We start from the raw sequence: 12,888 nt of genomic DNA on the forward strand, positions 1-12,888 counted from the left end.
CACAGTAATTCAAAGGTCTGTGTCTACAGTACACTAGAAGCGTGCATACGTGTGCATAGGCACACCCTTATACAAAAATGTATGTGCCAGGACCGAAAAATAAAAGCCTCAGTTGGTTCAAAGTGTGACAGCCCACCTGCTAAACTCCAGCTAAAACCAGCTTTCCACTGCAAGACTATTGTAAGACTAGGGGACAATTTTTAGAGATCCACATGGACTAAGCTCAGCATAACACGATAATTAAGAACCATGATGTCCCCAAGATGAGGAAAAAGTATAGATGCCACAGGGATTACTTTATGTTTTTACCATCTCTAGTAGCCAGCAAAAATGCTCTTCAGTAAGTACATCACTGAATTCTAGTAGTTTTGGCTACACTAACTCCTTCTCCCTGAAATACCAGCAACTACTGCCTTCTTTTAGTTTTTGTTTCCTTTCTCATATTAAAAATTACGCAATCACAGCATGGCTAGAAAAATGTATCTGTAACAAATGCACAGATTTTTCTTTTTCTAAATGCTAGTACATCAGCGAAGAGTTCCCTGGATGAAATGCTAATTACGGCTGTAACTTTTTACATAAAGGAGGCTGGGTATTGAAAATAAAGTGGGTGGCAGCCGGGGGCAGGGAATCAGCTGGTCCCTCAGATGCAGCAGAAGCCGAGGGGGTGAAGCGCCGGTATCTCTTACCCACTTATCCAGAGGGACCTGCGTCAAGGAGCCGGTGCCCTGGTAGAGATCCAGGCTGAGCTGTTCCAAGCTGAGCTTCTCCTGCAAGAAGTGGCCCAGGTACCTCTGTAGCAGGTACCTGCAGGCTCTCTTCTTGATGGACTCCGAGAAAGGCCACGGCATGGCGGCGGCGCGCCGGGGGCCCCGGGGCCGGGCGGCGGGACGGGGCTGGGGCCGGGCGGAGAGCAGAGGTGCGAGGGAGGCGAGCGGGAGCCGCCGGGCCCGGCCTCGCCCCTCGGCGCGGGCTACCGCGGGGGTTCCGCTTCCAGGCGGCGCCCCCGCCGCCCCTCACGGCCCGGCGGGGCGGCACTGCCCGCCCTCAGGGCGAACAGACGCTGACAGGCGGCTCCATCCTCACTCGGACACCGCCGCCATCTTTTCGGCGGCCGCGGGCGCGGAGGGGCCGCTGCAGCCGCGCTGTGCGGAGCGGAGAAGGGGCCGCGGTCCGGCGGCCGGACGGGCAGCGCCCTCCGTGTCAGCTCTGCAGCGCCGGCGAGGGCGGCCGGGCCGATCGGGGTTGTTTGTCTCCTGTCGCCCGGCTCCCCCCGCCGCCAGCGGCTCCGTGACGTGCGGGAAGTGGCGTCGGGAGCGGAGGAGGCGGGGGCGGAAGCAGCCGCGGAGGGGGTGGCGGGGCCGGGGGAGTCGCGCCGGCAGTGGCGCCGGGGCCGCCTGTGCGGGGAGCGGCCCGGGAAGCGGCGGAGCGGGTGCTGCGCTACGCGGGGCGGAACGGAGCGGCGCGGCGGGTGCGTCCAGAGCCGTGCGGGGTCGGGCGGCGGGACCTCGGCCGCCCGCCGGCGCTGGTGGGTGCGCTCCGGGGCGCGGTCCGTGTGCACGGGAGGCTGCGCGGCTCGGTGTCCAGCTCCCCTGTTGCTTTCAGCCTCTTGGGAATTTGTTTGTAGGTCCGAGGTGGGGTAGGTCCGAGTGATGGATCTCGTGGAGTGACTGTCTGACGTGTTGCGGATCGGTGATTGGCAGCCCCCGTTCCTTCCTGGCTGCAGGGCTCAGCTACCAGAGCTCTCGGGACAGCGTCCCAAGGGGCTCTTTCCGTGCTGCTTCAGGCAGGTTCCCTACGGGTGTCCGCTGAGGCCTCGCGGCCACACTGGTACCCGAGAGGCCACTGCGGTAACCGCTGGGTCTGACCCTTCTTGATACCACTTGCCCACAAAAAGCAGAAGCTCATGTCTCTGAAATGTATCGACAGTTGTGCATAAAAGATGACCAAGAGCATTAGTCTTTAGTGACTGTAAACAAAAAGCTCCCGTTAATGTCTTTTTAGTCACCGATAACCCATTTAGGTCACAGACTTTTTAAAGTCTTCCTTAAATTCACCAGCAGTAGGTTTTTATTTTCTACTGCTATTGATTTCAGTTTTTTGAGGCATGACTTGTCTTCCTCCTGCATTCTGGATCAGCAAAGGGCAGAATTAATGACTGCTGAATCATAACACTTATACAACAGAATGCGGGTTAACTTGCCTAAGAAAAACTAACTTCAGAGAAACTGATATCACTTCTATATGCTCATGTAACCTTCTTCAGCACTTGTCCTCAAAGTCTTGGTTTTGAATTCTCTAGGCTGTCATTGAGATTTCGTATGTCTGCTTAAAACATATCTTGTGTTTTATGACCTTAATATATATTGAGTGTAATGGTGTAATAAATCTCAAATAAATGTTTCCATGTGCAGAATGGAGACTGATTGCAATCCTATGGAGTTGCCCAATAATACAGGATTTGAAGAGGATTCTGATTATACAGACTTTGAAGGAACAGAAGTGAAAGATATGAGGCTTGAAGCTGAAGCTGTTGTGAATGATGTTTTGTTCGCTGTCAGCAACATGTTTGTCTCAAAAACCCTTCCCTGTGCAGAGGATGTGGCATATATCAATGTGGAAACCAGAGAAAGGAACAGGTACTGCCTGGAGCTCACTGAAGCAGGACTCAGGGTAAACTAATTTATTTATAATTTCTTAAGCTTTGTTTTGAATAATGAACATGTTCAAAAGGTGCCTAGAAAAATACTTCACTGACACCAAAAAAGCATACATATTGCTCTTATACTTTTATGAAGCCCGTTCTACATGTTTTCTCCTAGAAGAGAGTACTTTAGCTAGTTACTTCCAACAAAGCAAGAAGGGGTATTAATGAATAACCAGGCATTTATTTGAGACACTAAATGATGAAGATTGAAGCAGAAATTTATTATATTTGTGTCAATCCTTGGTTTTCTTGGGTACCCAAAGCAGTCAATAATGCAGCATCTATACAATTCCTTTTTGCACCATTTGTATTTTTTGTGCAAATGTGTGGACAGGAGACTTCTTTTCAAAAACCATAAGGATATATTTTGCTAATATTCTGAGTTTTGGACAAAAGTTATTTGAAATTGTCTTAGATACTATATTACTATTAAGCTCTGTAGTAGAAAGCACAGACTGCGATTTAAATCCGGTATCTCTTGTTCTCGCATTACTGTACTACCCTGACTGGCAAAGTTAAATGGTGTGATACTAGTTGCAAGGTGATCATAACCACAGAAATTTAACTACCCATTTCTTTGTTGCAGGTAGTAGCTTATGATTTTGATCAGACTGATGACAGACTGCAGACTCCATACCATGAAACTGTCTACTCCTTATTGGACTCTCTCAGCCCTGCATATCGAGAGGTGTTTGGAAATGCATTACTACAAAGACTAGAAGCTTTGAAGAAAGAAAGTCAGTCATGATTTACCCACATGTGAGGAAGGTTTAGTGCCAGAAAGAATTCTTGGTATGAAGCACTTAGGTCTTCCTTACAGACATCTTAAGCTTCATTTCTTGCATTAAGGTCTAATTCATACTAGTATATTATTATATAACATCTATATGTTATAACAAGTATACTATATAACATTTTACTACCGTGGATTTGCGTATGTCACAATACTATTAAAAGCTACTTTGATAAATAACATAAAAAATTCTCAATTTTAGTTTTAGTTGTAAGTGAGCAAGTAAGTTGCATCTTACAACGTTCAAAAACTTTGGTCTTTTCAAGGTGTCACTGTTCAAAACTAAAAAAAAATAGAGACTGAATGTTATATATACAAGTAGTAATTTTTTGTGTGTGTGCTTACTGAAAATTTTCGTATCTGCTTTTTAAATAGAAGCTTACTACTTGCTGTACCTGATTAATGGAAAAAATAGTTGGAAAAACTACTGTTCTGCAAAGAATTTCAGCTTGATTTGCTGTACATAAATCCGAAAATTCTCAGCTCTGGTAACAAGAAAGATAGTTCTTTGACAGTTGAGCGTTGCTTATATAGTGGCAGTATCTGAGTTAAAAGCATGAATTGATCTGCCCTTGTCTGTGGCAACCAGCAACCTCCAAATAATACACGAGATATACTACTAATATATGAATGTATTTTCTGAATCACAAATGATTAAGCACAGAATTAATGGGCTACACATTTCCTAAAGATGATGTTATATATGCTATATATATGTACATGTATGCTATATTGCATCTGTTTGGGAGGCTTGGAAGGCATTTTAGCCTGTTTACTATTTTGAATGTGTGTTTACATGATGTACAGGATATACCCAAGAATATTTTTGCTTCAGCCTTTACTTTCTATAATACAGTACTTTGGTACTCCCGATTTTCACGTTTTCTCCCTCAATTGTACAGCGTCCTCTCCTAATGAATACTAAGTAAGCACTGTAATGATGATTGCATTGTATTGGTTTGAAACCAAAGGCTGTATGAAATTTGCTAGGACTAATACAAACTGGAAGATATAACCTGTATTTTCTACTTAAAAACTGGTACACTTCTCTTTATAAATCTATTGTTCTGCTATAACTTTTCAAGTACGTACTGAATTGTAGACTTTTTAAAAATTACAATTGGGTAGAAATGCCTGTGCAGTTGAAATGATGTTCTGTGACGTTCATACTTTTTGTATTCTTGTATTATTCCATATTTGTGTATCTTTATTTAAACAATCCTACTGTTATTCTTCTACGCTTTTATGACAAGTACGTGCAGTAGCTTTTTTGGAGCTGCATTTTGGGGTATATCAGTTCTCACAGATTCCAGTGACTTCAGTAGAGCTATATTGACTTCTACCTGCTATGGGTTAGTCATATGGATCAGAGAATCCTAGTAGACCTTTTGTAATGGCTTTGGGTTAGCGATGTACAACTGTGACTGAAAAGACAACTGTAATTTTTGCTTCTGTTTTCAAGAGCTTAATTTCGTGATTATTATCTTTTTGTGTTGAAACTTCTGATACTCATCCTCTGCCCTAGGGTATGCTTCTGTGCTCCAAAAATTGTTCATAGGCTCTTTTTTGCACACAGGTCTGTGGCACGTGGTTAGTCCTCTGTGAGGAGAATGTACTTTAGCAAATTTATATTTGAATATTTTTCCTTGCAACTAATTTACTTGTTCAATTTCAATGACTAAAGAATTAAACAAATGCACCAGTGTGTTGTAGTTTTCTTGTGGGGGGTGGAGCTACAGGAAAGGGAGGAGTGAACAGCTGAAGTCATCATGCCCTTAGAAAAATCTTAAATATCAAATAGTTGTCAAATATTTGGAAAACGTTGGCTGCAAACTTGTATCTGCTGAAATTTTGTCCTGAAAAAACAAGGTAGGTGATTGTAAAGAGGGATTTGGAAAGGGAGTTAGAAATTCAAGTGGAAAAACGTCAAACTAAATGTTGCATTGCTAAGTTTTGGAGGTTTTTTCTGGGGAGGGTTGACGTCTTTAGACTGCTTTGTCATTTTGTGTGCTTTTCATAAACATAATACTTTCAAAACAGGCATTTTGTAGGTGTTAACAGAAGAAACTTGTGTTGTTTCTTAAAATGCGTTGCAGTGTTAACCCAGAAGTGGGACAGCCATGTCATTCCACCGTGTCTGGGTTACTGAAGATGACTGAAAAGGCTTTTTTGTCGCTGTCCTTGGGCGCTGCTGCGTCTGTGGAGGGAGCTTCCCTCAGCCCGTTGTCTCCACCGCCCGGGCCCCTCAGTCGGTGCCACTGCGCAGCCGCCGCCGGTCGCACGGCAACGGGCCGCGTCCCCGGGGCCGCCTGTGGCGATGGCGGCGGGGCCGCCGCAGGGCCGCCGCGTCTTCCTCAACCACCTCGACTCCTACTGCGGCCGCACCATCGGCGAGGTGACCGCGAGGCCGGCCCGCCGCTGCTCCCGGCCGCGGCTTCTTGGTGTCTGAGGAGTCCACTGCCCTCCCGCCCGCCCTCGACCGGTAGCGCCGCAGGAGCCGCGACTGGTCCCCGAGGAGCTCGACCGGGCGGGCAGCTGGGTCACCCAAAGTAGCTGCTGAGGAGAGGGACCGGGGCAAGAAGGGGTTAAGATAACGAGGATTAAAAATAGTCGTTAAGAGTAGGAGGTGTGAGCAGAGCCGGTCGGGAGAGCTCAGGCAGCAGCTGGTCGCTGTTGGGGGAGCTAACTAGAGATGACTAACAACCCTCTGGGGGAGCCCCTGCCTGAGAGGAGCCGGGTGCGGAGCGGAGGCATCCAGGGACTCGCCAGCACCTTCGGCATTGAGGCGTAGGACACAAGTGAAGACAAAACATAGCAGCCGAGGCTGAGCAGTCCCTAGCGTTTTCCTGCTCAAAGGGAAGCTATGTCCTGAACCGCTTTACCAACAACAGGATCAGGGCTAGACAGACCGTGCTGGTGTCTTCTCAAGATCACGAGAAGCTGTGTAGGGCTCGATAGATATTTGCATACAAATCGTGTGTCTTGTATATTTGCAGTATTTGTCCAGCTGTGTTGTTGGGGCGACGCTTGCAAAGGAAGAGGAGGAAGAGGAGGAGGATGAAGAAGAAGAGGAAGCTGTTGAGGTTCCTAGTAGCCCAGAGGAAGTCTATGAAATAGTGGGTACGCTTTCTAAACCAGGGAGTACAAAACCACGTTTTGCTCAGGAAACATATGCAGTAAGTAGGAGTTTTATTTCAGATTGCCATTAGACAGCATTAGAAATATTGCAAGTCATGTAAAATGACCTGCACCAATGAAATGGTCCTCTGTTCCTGCTGGAAGCTGTATATGTCTATTATTCCTTCTACTTCCTGCACACTCTCCATTTTCCTCTCTTCTAGGTCTGATACAGCAAATCGTAAAAGGAAGGAACTCAGACTCAAAATAGATTTTTTTAAAAAGTTATGGACAGGATATCATCCCTCTTAATGATTCATAGATCTACTTTCTTTTTCCCCTCCAAGTGTATTTCTCATCTTTGTGTCTTTTATCACCATTTTAAAGGTAGTGGTGCTGGAATCAAAGTGTTCCCCTTAACTGTTCACTGAAATTACAGCTTTCACTAGCAGCTAATTGTACTGAAAACATACATCTTAGTATGAAGAGGTGTATGTCCAGAGTTTAGTTAACTGAAGGAGGCTTACTTTTGAGAACATGGTTGCTTATTGCTTGATTAGAATTGTCTCTGTTTCAAACTGCTTAGTATAAATTCTTCTTCTTCTTATTGAAGTATCTCTTCAAACATTTGAAAGTTTTGATTCAAATGTCTATACAGCTGAGCTGTTCAATCAGGAAATTATGGCTGGCAATATTTAATTTTAACCACTGCTTTTGCCCAAAGTGTTTGTTGGGCTTGCTCAAGTAATACAGACAATCTTCACTTAACAAAAATTACAGGATGCTATTTTGCAAGGAAATGAACATTTTTTTATGTTTTCTTCATTCTGCCAACTGATACGCATTTAAAATACCTGTACAAGTAATGGGTATTTTTTGATATTCACAGTTGCACTAAAGATATGGATCCTAAAATACCATTAAATGTCTGTATTTTTGAACTATGTTGATGTGTACTCTAAATTAGAAGTCTCACCATTTAATTTACATTTCATCAGCTTCCTTGTATCTGGCAGATAACATTTGATAACTGTCTTATGAATTATTCCAACACTGTAGTGTTAGAAAACAACATTCTTCCAGAAACTTAAACTTGAAAAGGATTTTTTTTTTTTTATGACAGAATGTAACTATTTTTCCCTCAGGTCTCTCCTGGAGATGAACTCTTAAATCACTTGCTTGCATGTGAGGTTGTTTTATATAATATCACTGAGGATGCAGGTCAAATTGACGAAGCAACGTGGGCTGCTTCTGGTTAGTATAGCTATCAACTGAATAGAAATTTGATTGCTGTACAGCCATCAAAATTTGCCAGAAATGTAATGAAATTATGAGGGATTTATAGTTCACTGTAATATAAAACTGGGTTCCTTGATGGAGAAATGCTGCGTGAATTGTTTGATTAAATAGCAAGGAACTGTGGAATGCCTTCTCATGTTTAGAAAGGAGAGAAGCTGTCCTGGTATGGTCCAACTCTTTAAATGACACATCTGTGTAGGCAGTTATTTCCCTAAATAACTGTCAACCATCATCTCATCTATTTGCACTGGGAGGTGGGTAGAAAATTTGCTCCCGTGATGTTAAAAGAATGTTTGAATATTTTATATAATGATTTTGAGTATATTTTGACTTAAAAGTCCAATAAAGAAGTGCTGCTATCAGTTTTTTGGAAACTTTCTCCCGATCGTTACATCCAGGTTCTAATAAGCACCTGGAATCCCTTTATGGTGACAGTGCAATATTATTCTTTATATGATAGCTGTATGTAGTGTATTTGGACAAGAAAATCATTTACATAACAAACAATTATTTTGTTTGATATTAAAATAAGGAAACTTTGCTTGCATTAAGTAGCTCTTTTTTTTTTCTATCATGAAAAACGTACACTTATTTTCTTTTAGTATTTCAGCAGTCAATAAAGATGAATCATTTCCTAGTATAGATTGTTTGTATTTTTCCCCATAATATATAGCTCTGTGAAGATTATGTTCCCAATATTTTGATTCTTTATTACCATTATTTCTCTATTTCTTGTCATTCCTGATTTATTATCTTTATTTTATATTAATTAAATGAAGAGCATTTGCTTAAAAATACATATCACATAGACCATTAAGATATGAATGTCTATACAGGACCTTTATATAAATGCAAAAATACAGTTTGAATAATGCAGCTTAAAATAAATTAAGTCCTTGCTTTCATTTAACAGCCTTACATAAGGAAATAGAGAATTTTGTAAGACCAAAGTTATTCATCCTCATCTCAACAATAATGACCTGGGCAAATACGAAACCCTCTGACCCTGTAAGTAATATGAAAACATTAAACTTTTTTTAACCAAATATTGTCATTTAATGGAAAATATTCATCAAAATCAATTAAACAGTCTATTTCAGGTATGTACTTCAGTGATAGCTAATAAAGTTAATGTTGGCAAGTGAGGGGTATTTTTAGGATTCTTTCACCCTGAATCATTACTTACTGCCAAAATTGTTAAATGTATTCCACTGACAGAGAAGTTTAGGCATTGGGCTACAATGATACAGAAAGACATAAGGAGCTGCTTGGGCAAGAGGTAAGACCTATGCTAACCACAATATGCACTGTCCTTCAGTCATTAAAAAAAATCCCATATTTGCTATATATTTAATAAAATACATATTTTAAACAGTGTATAGACAGATAAATAGACACATCTTTATATCTATATATATTAAGTATTGTCAGGAATCATGCTAGGCACTTTGGAGTATGCTGTTGCAATTCTCAAATTCAGTGTTACAGAAATAGAGTTTTCCGACCTTGTGTAATGCTATATATAATAAAAATTAATGTTTCTTAAAATATAAAAAAGTTAAAAATCTTCTACTGTGAAAACACCAAGGTTGTGGGTTCAGTCCCCATATGGGTCACTCACTTAAGAATTGGACTTGATGATCCTTGTAGGTCTCTTTCAACTCAGAATATTCTGTGAAATAGGTGAAAATTGAAATTGAATTAACGATGTTTTCAAAATGTTGAACCTCAAGCATCAGATTCAGAAACTTTAAGAATTTCAAATGAAAACCAAGCTAGAACTTACTTTAACCACCTAGGCCTTTAAAAATTGTTCTGTTTTAAGAAATGTGTAACAGTCACATTTTTTTTCTTCAAAGGAAAATCCTGAGGCTCCTTTTACTGAAGAAGATTACCGCAAAAGAAAATCTCATCCAAACTTTATGGATCACATAAATGCTGAAAAACTCATTGTGAAACTTGGAAAAACTGTATGTAAAGAATGTATTTATAAAAATAAATCATTTTGTCTTCTTACTTATAGCTTTATCTTACAATAATTTGAAAAAAATTTAAGAATATGTTATTCTCTTTATAAAAATTGATTATATCAATAATTAATAAAATATAGTAGTATAGAAAATACTAGAATGCCTTTTGAAACCTAAGTGTATGCATAATATAAATCCCAAATTCTGTCTTTTTTTCCTTAGTGAGTAAATCAAGCTTATCTCATCTAAAAAAGATACTGTTTCTTTGGTTGTATCAGAGAGAATCAAAGCTGGGGCCTGTGTGGGGAAAGACTTGAGGATTAAAGACTGTGGAGGAAAGGGATATAGGTACAGCTTTAAAGAAAAGCAGCATCTTTAAATATTAACAAACTATGTTAGTATTATGTCTCATTTAAATACTCAAAAGATGTTCTGGCCACACCTAGCATGTTCCTGGATAGTTTGTGCTCTTGGAGCAGAGGGCTTATTGACTTTTATTCCACCTTATAATTCACTTTAAAATCATATCTGTAGAGCTGACGCAGAATAACTAAAATATATGTTGCCACTTCATATGTGTTTTAAAATCCCTTCTTTCAGTATTGTTTGTTTTGATCTGATTAGATTATTAATCTTACTAGAGAGCAGACCATGCTTTTTGTATTTAGAGAACTTTGTATTTCAGAACTATTACTAAATAAATACCAACACTGCCTCACATTATACTTCACAATTCAGGAAAATGGATGTTGTTATTATTAGTGATGGAGTACTGTGGAGGGTAGGAGGACAGTGAAATACACTGTGTGATGAAGATGTCATTTGGTCATTCTTTACATGTGTTAGCAGTCTCACATAATCAATATGATTCAGTGTCAGTTGCAGAAATTTGTCAGGCTAATAATAGAGGGGGAAAAAACTTTGCTCTGATTTGAGTATACACTTACCATCTTATGCCCTGCTGAGAAAATAGCACTAGACATTATATTCTTTGTTAACATGGATCTAATAGTGTAGAATACCAGTAAAATTTGGTTTGCAGCTTGAAAAATCATGTGGTGGTGAATTGGTTTTTCTTTGACTGTGCTAACATGGAGTTATAAGACCATGGCATAACTTTCACACTTGTGACGTTAGAAACATGAAGATGGTAAATGTCCATCAAACCTTGGAATAACTTCTGCTACAACTAACATCTAGATGAACTATTGACTCTACTTTCCTGACTAGTCCAAAGCACTGCGTCACTGCATAACAAAAGCATTACTATAATTAATATTAGCTTCTAAATGTTTGTCAGGCTGAACATCTGTTAAGAAGACAGTGGAACAATATGTAACTGTACATTATAAAAGCACCTTGAATATTTTCAATACATACCTGCTGTAGGCCTTTCAAAAGGAACCCTTCTCCTCCAGAACTCCAGGATCAGCATCAATGGGTATCGGTGCCCCTGGGTGGTTTGTGTCAGCACTTTGGAACAGGAAGGCTCCAAAGCATCTGTTCTTCCCAGGAGATCAACATTATCTTCTTGTAATGGCTGAAGACTTCTGGATTACTGTTCTTACTCATTTCTAAACTCAGTGGCATCTGGAGAATGTACCATCAGTGAAAGAAATTACAGTGTAACCACTGCCCACAAAGAGGGGGATTCAACATCGAGATTCATCAGTCTTGTCAGTCAGGTAGAGAAGACTTTGGCACCAAGAATAGAAGCCTTGATGTCTGTTCAGAGTGCAATTTAATGGCTGTTGTTGCTCAAAGGAAGATTTCACCCTTCTGTGTTAGTGTATCTCCCACCTATTTTTTGATCAAAATTCAGTAAGAGTTGCGAGCTAGAAGTCTTTGACTTACCTCTAGCAATTTTTTACCTTTGTGGCAGGGCTTGCAGGCTGTGTAGCTTCTCTCAGAAGTTGCTGACTCTGGGTTCCTGCCAAATTCAGAATCCTTGGAGAAATATCTGTCTACCACAAACAGAAAAGCTCTTCATCTCCCAACTCTGTTCTCATGATTCCCGAATCCATTAATTTAGACCTGTTTCCCACTTCGCATAAAACAAGCACAGCCTGGAATGGATGATTCCAGCTAGAATGTGACATCTAGCGGCTTTGATGAATATTACACGGAAACGTGACACTTCACCTGGGACTAAACATGCTGAGTGGAACTGCAGCTTGCCTAAGAATTGCCTCATTTTTAAAATTAACTATATCCAACTAACTTCAAGTAGTACCTTCTCATATGTGTGACTTATGACAATAAGTAAGTATTGTTAGAGGACTTCAACCTATTTTAGAGGTTTATATATCAGTGAAGTATAGCACTTGGTGCCAAATTTTTTCGTCTCCACAAGTGTCAGAAGTTAGCACAAGGTACACAGAAGAAAATCCTGTGTCCCATTCTTTTTAGGGGAAATGAGAAATAGCACCTCCTGTGCTTTCACAAGAAGCAGGTTTTTTCTGCTAGGAGATGAACATTACTACTTATCTTCTGGGGCATGTTTGCAGAGCAACCCTGGGAGCTGCTACTCTTAGGGTACAAACAGTATCTGTCATGGTACTACCCAAGCAAACTTGGTGTGTGTTAAGATCTGATTATTGAGAGATGCCTCTCCTCGAACTGGGGTTCAAATGAGAACATATGCTAGAGTCAATAACATGGTTTTACTTAACAGTGGATATGAGGTAGAGAGATAGAAAGAAAAAGAGAGGAGAGGGACAGAGAGATCAAGGAGAAGATACTCATCACCCATGGATCCAATGGTGTCCTGTTGGTCCTTCCTCACCTTGGGCTTCTCAGTGATAGGGGTCCCAAGGCTGTTCAAAACTTTTCACATTTTAGCAAACAAAGAAATTAATGCTCGTTGGCTACACCGTTCTCTTATTCTATTGGTTAAATTCCCTCACTTCCAATTCTAATTAGTCCCATGCCCAGTCATTCTCTGGTGGATTTCTTTGTTAGGTGGCCATGAGTTGGTTGTGATCTCCCCCTGATGGAATTAC

General features: G+C 41.0%; 3 protein-coding genes across 11 annotated transcripts in view; 2 read left to right on the plus strand and 1 right to left on the minus strand.

Moving 5' to 3' along the window:
• The window catches only part of ATG2B (autophagy related 2B), a 49,747-nt gene extending 48,543 nt beyond the window's left edge, over nucleotides 1-1,204 (minus strand). For 2 of the 3 annotated variants that reach the window (XM_032690182.1, XM_032690180.1), the window contains exon 1: nucleotides 690-851. In XM_032690182.1, the coding sequence (XP_032546073.1) occupies nucleotides 690-851 (162 nt within the window). Of the gene's footprint in view, nucleotides 1-689 lie in introns of all 3 variants that reach the window. The other variant, XM_032690181.1, reaches the window with a different exon arrangement.
• Nucleotides 626-5,203, plus strand: GSKIP (GSK3B interacting protein). 6 transcript variants are annotated; one of them, XM_032690186.1, is made up of 3 exons: nucleotides 626-788; nucleotides 2,415-2,673; nucleotides 3,294-5,203. In XM_032690186.1, the coding sequence occupies exons 2-3, from the start codon at nucleotides 2,416-2,418 to the stop codon at nucleotides 3,453-3,455; spliced, it is 420 nt and encodes a 139-aa protein (XP_032546077.1). In that variant the 5' UTR covers nucleotides 626-788; nucleotide 2,415; the 3' UTR covers nucleotides 3,456-5,203. The 6 variants fall into 6 exon arrangements, with proteins under 6 accessions (XP_032546077.1, XP_032546074.1, XP_032546080.1 ...); XM_032690183.1 differs by having other exon boundaries at nucleotides 647-803; XM_032690189.1 differs by lacking the exon at nucleotides 626-788 and adding an exon at nucleotides 1,356-1,471.
• Nucleotides 5,204-5,787: 584 nt separating this feature from the next.
• AK7 (adenylate kinase 7) overlaps nucleotides 5,788-12,888 on the plus strand; it is a 29,239-nt gene continuing 22,138 nt past the window's right edge. For both annotated transcript variants that reach the window (XM_032691865.1, XM_032691866.1), the window contains exons 1-5: nucleotides 5,788-5,895; nucleotides 6,497-6,676; nucleotides 7,763-7,871; nucleotides 8,830-8,924; nucleotides 9,776-9,886. In XM_032691865.1, the coding sequence (XP_032547756.1) occupies nucleotides 5,818-5,895; nucleotides 6,497-6,676; nucleotides 7,763-7,871; nucleotides 8,830-8,924; nucleotides 9,776-9,886 (573 nt within the window). In that variant the 5' untranslated portion in view covers nucleotides 5,788-5,817. The remainder of the gene's footprint in view (nucleotides 5,896-6,496; nucleotides 6,677-7,762; nucleotides 7,872-8,829; nucleotides 8,925-9,775; nucleotides 9,887-12,888) is intronic.

Source organism: Chiroxiphia lanceolata, chromosome 6 (genome assembly GCF_009829145.1).
Source record: "Chiroxiphia lanceolata isolate bChiLan1 chromosome 6, bChiLan1.pri, whole genome shotgun sequence".
NCBI classification, from domain to species: Eukaryota; Metazoa; Chordata; class Aves; order Passeriformes; family Pipridae; genus Chiroxiphia; species Chiroxiphia lanceolata.